Below are 16,230 nucleotides of genomic sequence, written 5' to 3'. Positions count from 1 at the left end.
CATTTGCATCACTACACTACACCCGCTCCCCACCACAGTCTGCGTCCCAGGTTCAACACTTTCCCACGAAAACAGTAATAAAGAAAACGGTGTTCATTAACAAAATTCAAGTGATTTTATTTTTAAACGTGTGTTGGAGGGGGGGAACGGGGTATGTAACTGGAGAGGATACTGAACATTTAGTGGGTAAAGAAACGGGGGCAGGTTCAGCTTCTCTGTACACAAACTGAAAAGTCACTGGTTACCCTGCTCACTCAGGAACCTAGCTTTCAAAGCCTCCCGGATGCACAGCGCGTCCCGCTGGGCTCTTCTAATCGCCCGGCTGTCTGGCTGGGCGTAATCAGAAGCCAGGCTATTTGCCTCAACCTCCCACCCCACCATAAAGGTCTCCCCCTTGCTCTCACAGAGATTGTGGAGCACAAAGCAAGCTGCAATAACAATGGGGATATTGGTTTCGCTGAGATCACAGCGAGTCAGTAAGCTTCTCCATCTCCCTTTGAGACGGCCAAAAGCACACTCCACCACCATTCTGCACTTGCTCAGCCGGTAGTTGAAGAGTTCTTTTTCAGTGTCCAGGGCGCCAGTATAGGGCTTCATGAGCCAGGACATTAGCGGGTAGGCTGGGTCCCCGAGGATCACTATAGGCATCTCCACATCCCCAACAGTTATTTTGTGGTCCGGGAAGTAAATACCTTCCTACAGCCGTCTAAACAGACCTGAGTTCCTGAAAACACGAGCGTCATGAACCTTGCCCGGCCATCCGACGTTGATGTTTGTAAAACGTCCCCTATGGTCCACCAGTGCTTGCAGTACCATTGAAAAGTAGCCCTTTCGGTTGATGTACTGGCTGGCCTGGTGGTCCGGTTCCAGGATAGGGATGTGAGTTCCATCTATAGCCCCACCGCAGTTTGGGAATCCCATCGCGGCGAAGCCATCTATGATGGCCTGCGCGTTTCCCAGGGTCACTACCTTTGAGAGCAGTACCTCAACGATTGCGTTGGCTACTTGCATCACAACAACCCCCACAGTAGATTTGCCCACGCCAAAGTGGTTCGCGACTGACCGGTAGCTGTCTGGCGTTGCAAGCTTCCAGAGGGCTATGGCTACTCGCTTCTGGACAGTCAGGGCTGCTCGCATCCAGGTGTCATTGCGCTTCAGGGCAGGGGACAGCAACTCACAAAGTTCAAGGAAAGTCCCTTTCCGCATGCGAAAGTTTCGCAGCCACTGGGATTCATCCCAGACCTGCAGCACTATGCGGTCCCACCAGTCCGTGCTTGTTTCCCGGGCCCAGAATCGCCGTTCCACAACATCCACATGACCCATTGCCACCGTGATGTCCTCGGCGCTGGGTCCCGTGCTTTCTGACAGGTCTGTGTTACTCTCAGACTTCAGGCCCTCACCGCGGTGCCGTAGCCTCCTCGCCTGATTTCTCTGCATCTGCCTCTGGGAAAGGTGGATGATAAGCTGCGAGGCGTTGACAACGGCCACAACTGCAGCGATGGTCGCAGCGGGCTCCATGCTCGCAGTGCTGTGGCGTCCGCGCTGTCACTGACCAGAAAAGTGCGCGAACTGATTTCCCGCCGGTGCTTTCAGGGAGGGAGGGCGGGAGTGACGGTCGGATGACGACAGTTACCCAAAAGCACCCTCGACACATTTTTTTACCCAGAAGGCATTGGCGGCTCGACCCAGAATTCCAATGGGCAGCGGGGACTGCGGGAACTGTGGGATAGCTGCCCACAGTGCACCGCTTCCAATGTCGATGCTTTCCCCATTAGTGTGGACTCACAAAGTCGAATTACTGTCCTTAGTGTGGACACACACGTTCGACTTTGCAATATCGATTCCACATATTCGATTTAAGTAAAATCGAACTACTCTCGTAGTGTAGACATACCCTGAGATAGGAGATGGTCTCAGTACCTTTCAAGATAAGGCCCTAAATCTACACATTTAGAATTGGGTTTTCAAAGGAACCTAAGGGAGTTAGACACCTTAGACTCCTTTGACAATTCTGTCCTATAAATGTACATTGGTAGAGTTCTAATACTGTAGTGCTAGCACACATTTTAATGACATAAAATTTAATAATTCCTTTCAATGCAAATAGCACTCAACAAGTTAAAAGTTATAGAATTATAATCCTGGGGTACAAAAACTACTTTTAGGTGTTTAATCACTCAGGCCCAGATTTGTAAAAGGTATTAGATCCTGCAGCGCTCAACACTGCAATGTCCAAGTCATTTTCAAAAGCGACTAAAGCACTTAATAGCCTAAATCTCATTGAATGTCAATGGGACCCAGGAGCCTAAGTCACTTTTGAAAATGGGACTTAGACACCTCAATGTTCAACACTGCAATGCCTAAATACCTTTTAAAAATCTGGGCCACACTGCTTCACAAGTACATTAATATCTTTAAAAAAAAAATTCAAGTGTGGTAAAACGATATAAACGGCTAAAAAAAAAAAATCTGTGAAGAAAATCCTTGCCTTTTAAAAACAATTCCTGAGGTAAACTTACAGGATCAGCTGTTGTCAATGGTCTATAATCCAAACTTCCCCTGAAATCTCTTATCATACACATAATTTCATAATTTGGGTTTGTAGCATCAACATCCTATGGAAAAAAAACAGAGTTACAAAGTTTTTATTAACATGACACTTGCAAATACTTTCCAAATATAATTATAGAAAAGCTACAGAAACAAGAATAGAAGTATACAATGTTTGCTGAAGTCTTAACTTTCTTCAAAAAGGCATGTTTTGCAAAAGTTAAACCACATATTTTTCACACATCATTAGTTTTGACCATGTGACTATTTTACTCATCAAGAAACAAGCTGGATTTTTACGGCAAAACCAAAACCAAAAAAAATACAAGCATTCTGTTCAATTTTAAAATAAACTTATGTTTTGGGTTGCCTATAAAATCAACCTTGATAATGATTCAACATAAGAAAACTTGAAAGGGGATGGGAGGGACCTCTTGCCCTTTCCCAAAACCTTCTCCATTAAAATAATACTGCCTAAAGTAATAATAAATAATAATAATAATTAAAATAAAATAGGTCATCTACAAATTCATCATCACCCACTTATAAAAACTGAAAAATTATCCTACATAAATCTACATAACATGTGTTACCTTCATGCCTGTTTCTTTCTAAGATTCAGAAAGTTACACTGTTCATTACAAAAAAGTCTTGGCCTTACTACTATTCTGAAAACTTTGCACTTGGGGTTCAAGAACTGAAAAAGCTTTGATTAGAGTAGTACTCCAATACTGTTGCATTTTAAAAAAGAAACCTTTGAAAACGAACACAACACACTTGCATAGTCACACAGATCAGCAGAGTAACTCCCATATACAGAAGTTTAGAAATGCTAGACACAAAAAAGGCTTCTTGGAATCAATCAAATAATTTAAGATTTAATTCAAGATTTAATGCAGGCAGAATCTCAAAAAATAGTATCCTGTATTTTTAAAGTATTTAAGTATTATTTGTTCTCATAGAAACAGTACCTTTCTAATTCATTTAAATGGATGAAAAAAGAAAAAGAAAAAAAATCCACGTATAACCTTTTAGATAAGCTTAGGCCCATCATAAAGCCATGAAATCAAGTTGCTTGAATCATTTACTTTCTGGTGGTACTTATGTCCTTAGCAGATTGCTAGTATCTCCTTAGAGACTAAAACATACATACAGGACTGCCAACAAGATTATGCTACTGGTCTTTCTAAATCTTTTACTCTCCTGTGACAAAGTCATTAATTTTAAAATATTTCTCTTACAGGATTAGCCACTTCACATTTTAACAAAGTTCTAACAACTTACGGCCATATTGCTTGTATGTTACAAAATTTAAATGTCTGTAGAAGTATTTAAAAAACATTCTTCAAACCTCAAGCTCTCAAATATGCCACTCACACCCCGTCGAAGATAAGAAAAGGGTAATTTGTCACAAATATTATGCTATATTTTGAGGCAAGGGATCTTAATATTTTTGTCCATATGTTTTTCTTAGGCAACAGTTATCACTGAGATTGCATTTGTAAGTATTTATGGCCAGACCAGCAAATGCAAAACTTAAAAAATAAATGTATGTGAAACAAAAGAATCAGATAAAATGATAAGGTGAGTTACCATAACAACACAACCATGCACCCTAAATGACTATGGAACTTGAAGACTAATCATTCAGTTTTGTACATACGAAGAAAACATTTAGTTTCAAGCTAGTCATAGTTTATATAAACAATAAAGATCACAATAACTTAGCATAGATCTTCTCGCCACAGGCTTTCTGCGATGTGTAGAATTCAGCTCTGAACTACCAATACAAACCTGAGCTCTTTTTTCTCTAAGTTCCTGCTGCTGTAGCCTTCTTTTCTCACGTTTCTCTTGCAATTTTTCAACCTCTTTCACACAATTAGATTTTCTACGTGCTTAAAGAAAAAGATACATTTTTTGAATATTCAATTGTCACATGGATTGAATATTTACACTACAAGTTTTCAATTATGTTATTTTATCAATAATTATAATTTATTTAAATCTTTACACTGATTAGCTCCTCAAACAGCTCAATACTAGCAAAGCATAACTACTGCAACTTTATTTCTGAACTTTATTGGCTTCTGAATTAAAAAAAACTATTCATGGGAATTGGACAAGAAATACCCAAATAAAAATATAACAGATAATGGTCCTCAAAAACAAACTAACTGATTTATGTGATCGCTTGGTTTGAACTAAAAAAGACTGGACAATTTAAAATAATTTTTTTTATGTTTTTTAAATGAACAGTCAAGGTTTAGAAAAATTGAAGGAAAAATTTAAAACCTAATTACCAACAGAACAATGACAGAACTCAAGCTTTTGTTTCCCACAGTAATCTGAAAATGCTTCTTATGGAGACCTACAGACACAACTGTGGGTTTAGACCATTCAACAATTATGGATTACACAGATGTCCAGGCGACTGTACATGTAATGCCTAAAATGAATGAATCCTTGATACGCGGTTTACATACAAGGGGGTCCAAATTCCTTTTTTGCAGCTTGAACTGGAGATATATCTGAAACACTACCATTCTGTTGTGTAGAGGAAGACTGTTCAGGAAGTTGAGTAGGCCGTGCACGTGCAGAACCAACCGCTGCAAAAGAAAAACATAAAATGGTCTAGAACTAATCTTAACATGAACATTTAACAAATTTTTCATTTAATAGAAGGACCTTTTCACATTTCCCATATTACTGTCAGATTCTGAAATATTTTATGATTAAAAACACAACAAAAAGGTCTTTTAGTGACATCTAAGTAAACAAATAGTTTACTAGAAAAAATTAAAGGTATGTTTTTAGTTAAGACACACAATACAGTGAATTACTAATCCTAATGTTATAATTAAGACTTTGATTTAGTCATGGGTAGTTTTAGTAAAAGTCATGGACAGGTCACAGGCAATAACAAAAATTCATGGCCCGTGATCAGTCTATGACTTTTCTATAAGTACCTCTGACTAAACCTTAAGGGGGTCGGTGCTGGAGAAGGGGGGTGTCTGGAGAGGCTGCTGCTGGGGGAGAGCCAGCTGCTTGGGCAGCCCTGGGGTCAGCTGCAGTAGCCCCCGCAGAAGTCACAGAGGTTGCGGAAAGTCACAAACAGAGAGCCCCAGTTATAATCAACATAAACTAGCCACTCAGGCCTCAATCCCACAAACATTTAAGCAAGCATTTAACTTAAGGTAAGTAGAACTATTCACGAGTGAAGTTAACCATATATTTGTGATTGTAGTACTGGGACCTAAAATGTTGAGTTATTTATTTGCACTGTGGTTACAGCTAAAGACCCGAACCAAGACAAGGGTCCCATAGAGCACCTAGAACAAACACATAATACATAGTCTCTGCCTCAGAGAGCTTGCAATATTTGGGGGTGGGGAGGAGTGTGGGGCAGAAAAGAAAGAAGGAACAGGATACAATATACAACGCAGAGCAGACTGAATGCTTATAGACACATCCCATTCTTATTTTGGCAGCTAAGGGCAGGTGACATACAAAGGTTAGGTGTCAAGGATACAATAAAAATATGTGCATTTTTTATATATTCGTGTGGCCTGATTTTCAGAGGTGCTGAGCAATCCCATCTTCCCACTTAAGTCAATGGGAGTGGCAGGTGTTTAATGTTTTACATCTTTATGGCATGATTTTTTTCAGAGATGTTAAACTGTACCTATAACTGATGCTTAAAACTATCCCTTTTCAGTTGGCCAGGTTCCTGTAAGCATCACAGAAATAGTGGGTTATGAGAAGGGATTTGAAGGAGGAGAAAGTAAAGATCTGAGTAGCAATTTCGACAGGACAGTCCATGCAAGAAAGGCAACATGAAATTAGAGTATGAAGACAACTGTGGGAGCAGCGAACACATGGATGGACAAACAAACACTCCCTTGGTATAGTTGAGGGGAAAATATGATAAGACATCAGAGTTCCAATTCATCAACAGATGGGATCTAGTTTACAGTATCAATCAACTGATTGAACAAAATAGTATACTGACACAAAGGCTTAACTGAACGACCAAAAAAGGAAAAATTCTTAGAGTAAAAGGTGTAGGATAAGAAGTGCAGCTCCCATCACAGTGAATGAGAGTTACACAGCTCTCCTGCACCAAGCTGAAGTTACTACTGTACAAAGGCACATAGACAACACTGACAATATCAACATTTGCAGAGCTAGATTTATAAATTTTTATTTTTAAACAAGTGAATTAATATAATGAAAGGAAGGACATGACTTATGTAATTAAATGTTTTAAATTTAGGCCAATCAAATCAATGTAAAACAAGAATTCTTCCCCTCTCATGCCAATACACACTGAAATTTTCTTTTCCCCTTTTTGTCCAATGGAAGTCTCTGTCTAGAGAGGGAGAAGGGACAGAGTGAGTGGTCCCAATTGCCCATCAGAAGATTCTGGAAGCTTATGATGCAGGTTCCTTGATCCCACAAATAGGAATATGCAGAGACCACTCAAAGATTTTTAAGTTAAATCATTTAACAAAATTGTTCTAATGTGACATAGTGGTAATGCTGACAAATCAGGTAAGCATGGTCAGTAAAGATTAAATAATTTTAACACAGTGGAGAGAACAAAAACACCCTTAGCTAGATAATGCATGTTTATTTTGGTATTTTTTAGGGATTTTATGCATCACATTATTATTTATCTAATAAATATACATGTTTTTAAAAACACCCTTTTGTCATATTTCATGCTGTGTCAACCCCTTCATGCTGGACAGAGGTGCTGGTAGATGCCCTAAGCTATCGAGCCTGCGCCTATTCCTCTCCAGGTTGAGCATTTGCCCCCTTTGCTTACGTGAGTCCGGAAAGTCTAGACACAAAACCCAATAACACACAGAGGGGTATTCCAACTATTTATATAAAAGAATGTCAGGCAAGGGAATGGGTACAGACCAATGGGCTGGGATACAGACCAATGGGCTGGGGTACATCTGGGAAACTTAAGGGAATTCAACAACAGCACAATCCTTCCCCCCAACTCCAGAGGTGCCCAAAACCTTCACTAACCTCACCCCCCAGAGGCCTCTAATCCCACCAGTGGTGCACATGGAGCGGAGTTGTGATAGCCTGGTAAGGTATCGGTTCTGTGTCTGCTCATTCTGGGCCTCCAGCCTGGTGAGGTACGATGCTCCCCGGGGGCCTTCACCTTCTCCCAGGACGCACACAAGCCTAAGCGCTCGCTAACCGCCCCAGTCCATCACAGTACCGCTCCCCAGGCTCTCACACACTTGCCCTGCATGCGGCACAGTCCTCCTTGCTTTCACAGAGGCTGCCCGCAGTACTAAAGCCAAAATTGCCCCTCACCTCCCTGGCTCCTTCCAGCCAAGCTGGAATCCTCCGGCTTCTTGCCCCTCTAGGCCACTGAGCCTCCAGGACTTGGCTGCTCACATTTGGGGACCATCTGCTGGCTTTTTACAATGCATTCCTTTGTGCTTTTGATTGTTGATCAATCCAGTATTTAAGTAGTCTCTAAAGTAGTGATACTCAAATCTCAGTGATTCAGGAGCCAAATCAGCGATCAGTATTACTCAAAAAATCCACAGTAATGTGAATTCATTGTTTCATTTACTATTATATATATAAAATATAAAATTAACCAATTGTAGTTGATAAAATAATAATACCTGGTCAGTTTTTTTAACATATATATATTCAACTACAATTGGTTAACAACATAGTAAAAGCATCCTGACTGATTAATAACTTAGATTGGTTAATAATTAAATCACACATTATTTTAATATCATGCGCTGCAAAGAGCTGCAGGAGACACATTAAAAAGCCACTTTGACTCCCGAGCCTCAGTCTGTGTATCACTGCTCTAAGGGCATGTCTACACAGGGCCACTGAGGCAAGTTCAGCTAAATTAACTGAAGACATGAATCTGAAATGCATTAAAGTCCTGTGTTGATGCTCATAATTCAGAGGTCAAGTGACTTTAGTTCACTTTAGCTTAATTCACTCTTAACTTTCCTGAGTGTCCTGTAGACATGCTTTTAGAGACTAATTAAATACTGAATTGAGGAACAAACAAAAGTAGTATCAAAAGCACAAAGGAATGTCTGAAATGGTGAAATATGACAAGAGGCTGTTTTAAAGAATATATTTATTAGATACATAAATAAGCGATGCATAAAATATAGACATGCACTAAATCTCTTATACTGAACTTAAGCCATGTCTACACTCTAGGGACTATAGCACCACAGTTATGGTACCACAGCTATGCCAGCATAACCCCACAGCATAGATGCAACCTACAGCGACAGATGTTGTTCCCACTGCGTAGGAACACCACCTCCCCAAGCGGCGGTAACTAGGTCGATAGAAGTTTTAAATATAAACCAGGCCTTTTATATAAAACTGATTACATACTAACTTTTTAAAAATACATCATCAGAATAGTTCCAGTAATTACTCCCCCTACCCATTAAATTTAACATGGCCAAGTAATAAACCAGAGAAAACGTAGGATACTAGAGAACTTTAAATAAGTGTCAGTTTAACATTTTCACTTTCTTGCTTTGTGGAATGGAAAGATACAACTGGTCGTTTACCTCTGTTGTCTCTGGCAGGAGTTTCATTCTTAATAGGAGCCACAGTCCGTCGATTCTATAAAGAGAGAAATCTCTATAATCTGTTCTCTTTATCACCTCTATTGTAAGTAGTAGCCCAATCTCTGCTTACTTTCAGTGAACAGAAGTAATCACAGATATCAGCATGAGCAGTATTGGGGAGGTGGTGCTGCACAGTCCCTCCCAGCAGCACATATGATGAAGAGGATACAGGATGCGAGCTAAATGTATCGTTTAATAACCTCCAAAACCTTCTCTAAGACAAAAGGTCCAAATATCATTTTCCTCAAGATATACAAACATTTCACAATAAAGGACACAAGCTATATTTAACAAGTTTAAAGCTGGTTCCAAGCTAAGAAATTCACTCTGTCCCCTTTGTAAGAGCATTAAGATTAATTGCTGATTTCTTCTTTTTCCAGTTCTGCCCTTCAGAAATCTCAAATTTTTTCATGATGATACGGATTTCTAAAATATTCCTGAATTAGCTTATAATGCACAGAAGTGAAAATTAAACTTAACATTCTTAAACATTACAGGTAAAATACTAATATGAATGAGACGATAGTAATTTTCATTGAACATATCACCAACCTTCACAATCTTGTTTACTTTGGCTGAAGGAGTGGGAGGTGGTGGAGTCTCTGGGCTGGGTTCAATATCTTCATCAGGCGCAAGATCTGGGTTAAGTGAGAATATACTCTCCAAGTCAATCTGTTAATAAGAAGGAGAAAAAAAAAAAAAAAAAAAAAGACATTCACGCTTGTGAGTCTTTTTACATTTACACACAGACAAGCAGACACCTTTAGTGATTTTAGTCCATCATTTGTTTAGCTTTGTAAATGGAGATACTTCGCGTATCCTCAGCTGAAGAAAATTTTTGAACAATTTTGGTCCTCAGGTTGCCTGAAAATTATATAAATAAAAGAAAACATCAATAGTTTGGTCCTATTATATTGCAAAAAGGAGTTTTTCTATTCCCAGCTCTGACACGGGCCTGCTAGATGACCTTAGGCAAGTCACTTCCCTCTCTCTGTCTCAGTTTCCCGTCTGTAAAATGGGGATAATGAGACTGACTGCCGGTGTAAAGAACATTGAGATCTATAATGAAAAGTGCTACATAAGAACTCAGTATTATTATAGAAATGTATACTCAGGAAATAAAATACAGCACCACAGAAACCGATGTCATTTGTTCTATGATGCACATTAAACAATATTTGGAACCACGGAATCACAATTTAATTTAATTTAATTAAAAAAAAAAAAAAAACTTTCCAGTAGTTTTACTGTATGAATTAATTCAGGTTCAAGATAAAATATACAGAGTTTAAAGAAAAGAGCATTCCAATAGTCTTTATTCTAGAAAAGTTAAAAAAAAAAAAAAAAAGAGAGGAGTTCTAAATTATTTAGTGTACCTCTTTGCCTTTAGTGTCTCCATTTTCAATCCATTCAACGGTAACGCTTTCATTATCTTCATTGAGAGATGTTACCATAGCTTGATGTATTCGACCTAGAAGGGAAACATTAGCACTCATTTATTAGCAGTTATGGAATTTTCCCTAAAATTATTTTAGTCCCAGTCTGCACCCCAGAAGTTTTGGATCTGATCTTGTAACTTCCCTCACAAAAAGATATGTAAAAAAAGGAAGTAGTTCCAATTTCCCCTAAACGCTTCCAAATAAAATGAATGTAGACAGTTTATTTTATTTCTATCATGGTAGTGCCTAGAGGCCTCACTATGCAGATTTTTATATAAACAGACAATCCCTGCCTCCAAAAGCTCACAGTGTAAACAGACAACACACAGAGACCAAAGCTGAGCCCAAAAAACTAGCTCCTGACAACACATCAGTATGCACAGAATCACAGGCGTTAAAAAATAAAAATGTGACTGCTAATTATGCAGGAGAGAACAGGAGACGTGCAATCTGGCAAACTTTCGTAGCTTAGAGGGGTTTCATTAGCAGTTCCAGTTTTGTGGTCCTTTCACTGAAAGGACATTACCTGGATGTACTGTATATAGTCAAGATAAACACATGTTTCTGAGAGCTTTTTTGCAGTCTTCTATTGAGTTCCTGAAATAGGCTCAGAGCCTCCTGACCAGCTTTTCTGATGCCCTCGGTTGACAGGGAATGGATAAGCTAGTCATCCAACTAAAATCGAGAGGATTTCATCATTAGCACCACCATCAGATCGGAAATATCAAAGTGCAAGCAACATGAATTGATCATTGTTGGAGAAGTGGAGGTTTTGAGGATATGACTTTGCAAACAGCATGCAAGTCTTCATGAAGTATATTGAGACAGGAAACATTTTATATGGAGACAAGGACTGAAGAATTTTCATCATGAATATTTAGTGTACTACAAATTGGTCAGCTGAGCTTGTAAGGCATACACTCAGCTTGATGGCATTTGTCTCTCTGTAATTGGATAACTTTGAATGTTTCATCACATGAATTCCAAAATTTCAGGGACTGTTTAGACATCAATGGCCAGAACCCTATTGATTTTGGGGGAACTGCAAGAGAAAAAATGAGGCTCACATGGAGGCCCCGCCATCTCTTTAGTACAGCCACAACTTCAAGCACCTCTGCAATTGCTTGCAGATCAAACTGGGTAATGGCACCCATAATGCCTTTCAGCCTGACAATATCCCATCTCATCTCCATGCATTCTCCCAATATAGTTGAACATGTTCAAACCCTGAATAACTTTTCTCCCAGAGAAACAACAATGGTATGGGTGGAAGAGAGGGCTGTGCACACAGAGCCCATAGCATGTGGGGGAAATGGGGAGCACACAGAACCCCTAGCAGGAGGGAGATTGAGGAACCATGGTATGGGTGTGAAGGTAGGGAGGATAGGGAGCATTTGGCGGGGGGAAAAAGAGAATCGGGAGCACACAGTGACCCTACCATGGGAAGAGAATGTGGGAGGGAAGAATGGCAGGCACACAGAACCTCTGGTGAGGGATACTGAAGGATCCTGCTGTGGGAGCAGGGGGTACACTGAGCCCCTACCATGTGGGGGAAAGGGTGAAATAGAGGACTGACACAGAGCCCCTGACATGGAGGGAACAATAGGAAGGAAGGAGGGAAGAGGAAATGGGTTTGCACAGAGCCACTGGCATGAGGGGGAGATGGCAGACCCTGGTATGGGAGGAGGGAGAATAGGCGGTACACAGAAGCTCTGGCAGAAGAAATTGTAGGGAGTCCCTGAAATAGAGGGGAAATGGAGGAATGCACAAAGCCCCTGCTGGGTGCAATGGCTAGAGATCCACTTCTTCCAGATACCGCCTCCCGCCCCCATCCCTCTATTTCTGAGAGAAGTCAATGGAAGGTGTGGTAAATGGTAGAATAGACCCAGCCAAGCCTTATAAAACACATCCTCCAAGGGAGATTAAAGACAAAGATTCAGCACATAGGATCTTCCATGTTAGATCTTCTACACAGGAAAGCTTTTTCAGAATAACTTGAGTTTTTCTGGCATAAACTCCCTTGCATCCACACACAGTTCTTTTTTTGATTTATTCGGCGTCCTCTCCTGCTTTAATTCATCTTTCTGGAAGCAACATAACTTTGTTCCCGAATGAGTTATACCAGTAAAACATTTGTGTGGATACATTCCCATTTCAGATTGATAACACCACTTTAGGCAGTTGTCTTACTGCCAAGCCATACTGCATTGATTTACACATGGACCAACCTGTCTGTTTATCTGTGTGCCTCCACTGCTCAAGGGGTCATCTTGACTAGCTATCATCTCCTTGTTTAAATGCTGGCACACATGTAGGTGCACTCATTTGCAATTTCAGTTTATGACAAGTACACATACCCACAGTCCATCACTGTAGTCAGGCACTGTGCTTCCGTGTGGTCCAATCCAGAAATCCAGGACTCCCTTGCCCTCAGGGGGACAAGAGTACGTCCAGTCCCATCTTTATGGGAGCCATCAAAGTGTGACAATCTATGGGCAGCTATGGAGCAAGTGCAGAAGACGACTCCCGGGACATGGCCTAATGCAACACCCAAGTTAAGGAACTCCAGCAGAATTATGCAAACACAAGGGACAAAAACAAGATCTCTGGTAACACTCCCAGCAACGTGCATAGTACGAGGAGCTGGACTGACTTTTGTGAGGAAGATCACCACAGAACCCTGCTGTGCAGTGGACAGTTTCAAAGGCACCCAGCTGACCACAGACCCTGGCAAGGAGGAGATTTCCCCAAACAGCCACAATCTCTTCAGCACACCTAACTCCAAGCCAGACACTTAGGCAGAGATAGCACTGGAGATGACCCCTGAGAGCCAGGCAGCGACTCAGCCTGACTATCCTGCAGAGGGGACCTCAACCATAAGTATTATGTGCTATATTATAATAAACTGTCTGAATACTGACTGCATAGAGGGATTTAAACAACTTGGTTCCTGATACCACCTGGGAGGTGCTGAGTTGAGGATGAGAGCGGACACAGGCCTCTTTCCACCTGCTCTCCATCCCACCCACGCCCCCAAATGGCATCAGCTCCAGAAGCTCAGAAGGGTTTCTCTCCCTGTATGTCAAATCCCACAACTATGGAATAAGTGTGCCATCCCTCACCCCCTTTCCCATTCTCCATGATGCTCCCTCTCCCTCCTGGCCAATAGCAGGTCTCTCTACCTCCACCCCCTGCTCAAGATGGTGGCATCCTGTGGGCTAAAAAATAAGAAATGCATTGTCTGGCAGGCATGTTTACTGTCAAAGCAGATAGAGAAAGAGAAAAGGCAACAGAAAAAGTAATTTGGCTGACCATCTGATCAGTGTCTTGAGCTTTTAGCTACCTTTACATTTACAACATGCACTGAATTATGAGGAAAATTGCCCAAACGGGGCTACAGAGATACTCTCAATGCACTGAGCGTATAAGGCATTGGTGGCTACACAAGTTACGGAAGCCCATGGTCATTTTCAGTCAGATCCTCAGGATCGTTAAGCTCTTTGCAGCAAAATGGGTTCAGAACACTCATTGAAGAAGTCTACCTCTTTTATAGCGCACTTTGTGCTGATCTGTAGGTGTTATACAACAGAATTCAAGGCAAAGGCAGTGCTCTATTTTGGCACACCCATTGCAAGGCAACGAGTCCTTGCAGCTGCCCACATAGGTGGCATTTCCCTTCCACTCCTGCACCAGCTGAGGGGCACCATCCTCATAAACAACAGCACTCCCCATCTTCCCAGTTTTCCCACTGCCTTTTTTAATAGAATCTTCTCCATCTCTTGGGGACACCTCACAGGTAACATCCTGCAGTGTAAAGACAGCCTACAGATGTAACATGCAGTTAATAACCTGCCTCTTGGGACACACACCCCCACCCTCATACCTCCAGCTCTATACACCCAGCACTAGTACAGGGGACTTGTGTAAGGGGGAAATAAGTTGGAAAGTGTCTTACCATCTTCAAGTGCACCCAGAACTGGAAGAGCAGAGGGGGAAGGAATTCTGAAATTGACGGGGGAGTGATATTCTATCACTGTTAGCAGGGAGACTAGTATAGAACAGTTACTACTTGTATTGTTTCTCTGTTCTGTTAGCATCTGATACGCTGCAGCCCACACAGGGGCATTATCAGTTGCTCAACAACCAGCAAACCTGTGAGGGAAAAGAAACAGGACAAGGGAGGACTTGTTGCTGATTTCATCACAGAATCCCAACAGAGACTGAATAAGACAGTGAAGCAAAGATTTTATGCTCCAGGATAAAAATGAAAGAACAGGGATAAATCTAGGGAACACATGGACAGAAGAGGACATCCAGGAAAAGATATCAGACATACGGCAGAAACAGACCAACTTACTGGAGAACATTGTTATACTTTGCATGACATGGCTAGGTTGGGGTATTGTACGTGAGCAGTCTGCCAAGAACACAATACTGAGACACCCCTTTCACTTCCCCCAACTACAAGGACAGGCCTTTCCCATGCCATTCTACCCCCACAAGACAAAAACAACAACTACAAGCCTGTACATTTTTACACATTGTGCCTCCCCTGCCCCAAAGATGAGTGCACTCAGCACTTTGGGCACGTCTGCCCCATTTCCACTGGTTTAAAATTTGCACTGTGTTCTCTTTATTGTTAAGTCAATTTAAAAAAAATCAGGGTTGGGGGCAGGGCTGGTTTGATTTTGTTTTTTATTATTATTTATTTAATTTAAAAGCTTTGCTGACTAATTTCATTGAGGTACAATTCCCCATAATAACATGCATTCCTAGTAAAACAGCCATACAAATCATATAAATTTCCTTCCCTGACTCCGCAGCTACAATGCTGGTCCCCTGACTAGTTGGGAAAATTTGTAGACGCACCCAGTCCGGCTGTTCAGAAAGCCCTGGAAGTCTCTCCACCTGTGCCTCCCAGCTCTCAGTGAAGCTCTCTCCCTTGCTCTCACAGATGTTGTGCAAAATACAGAGAGCAGTTATAACATGAGACAGATATTTCTCAGAAGTATCCAGCCTTGTTATGAGTCACCTCCCCCTTCCCTTCAGTCTACTAAATGCACATTCCGTTGTCATTCTGCAGCTACTCAGTGTATAGTTAAACAGCTACTTTCTTCTATCCAAGTGTCCACTAAAAGGCTTCATAAGGCAAGGAAGGAGAGTTTGATAAGCAGGGTCTCCCAGGATGACTGAAGGAATCACAACACTATTAATTGTCCACAGTAGTACGGAGAGCAGAAGTAAAATTTTTCATTGCCTAAAACTGGTGTGATCCCGGGATCATGGAATTCTCCAGACCACCCCATGATAATATCTCAACCTACCATGGTAATCTATTAGATCAGGGGTAGGCAACCTTTCAGAAGTGGTGTGCCTAGTCTTCATTTATTCACTTTAATTTAAGGTTTCGCGTACCGGTAATACATTTTAACGTTTTTTAGAAGGTCTCTCTCTATAAGTCTATATTATATAACTAAACTATTGTTGTATGTAAAGTAAACAAGGTTTTCAAAATGTTTAAGAAGCTTCATTTAAAATTAAATTTAAATGCTGATCTTACGCCACCAGCCTGCTCAGCCCGCTGCCAGCCT

The 16,230-nt window shown here is 41.1% G+C and overlaps 1 protein-coding gene across 6 annotated transcripts in view; it reads right to left on the bottom strand.

The window, feature by feature from the left end:
- KIF2A (kinesin family member 2A) overlaps window positions 1-16,230 on the bottom strand; it is a 97,328-nt gene that overhangs the window by 49,077 nt on the left and 32,021 nt on the right. For 3 of the 6 annotated variants that reach the window (XM_024193191.1, XM_024193185.1, XM_024193186.3), the window contains exons 2-7: window positions 10,577-10,671; window positions 9,753-9,872; window positions 9,141-9,195; window positions 5,034-5,156; window positions 4,345-4,445; window positions 2,520-2,615 (exon numbers count right to left, since the gene is read on the bottom strand). In XM_024193191.1, the coding sequence (XP_024048959.1) occupies window positions 2,520-2,615; window positions 4,345-4,445; window positions 5,034-5,156; window positions 9,141-9,195; window positions 9,753-9,872; window positions 10,577-10,671 (590 nt within the window). Of the gene's footprint in view, window positions 1-2,519; window positions 2,616-4,344; window positions 4,446-5,033; window positions 5,157-9,140; window positions 9,196-9,270; window positions 9,397-9,752; window positions 9,873-10,576; window positions 10,672-14,594; window positions 14,645-16,230 lie in introns of those variants that run through there. The other 3 variants (XM_024193189.2, XM_024193188.1, XM_024193190.1) reach the window with 3 other exon arrangements.

This window comes from Terrapene carolina, unplaced genomic scaffold (genome assembly GCF_002925995.2).
Source record: "Terrapene carolina triunguis isolate 2854851 unplaced genomic scaffold, T_m_triunguis-2.0 Scaffold69, whole genome shotgun sequence".
Taxonomy (NCBI): domain Eukaryota; kingdom Metazoa; phylum Chordata; order Testudines; family Emydidae; genus Terrapene; species Terrapene triunguis.
Note: the sequence above shows the minus strand (reverse complement) of the source record. Positions and strands in the feature narration are given on the sequence as shown.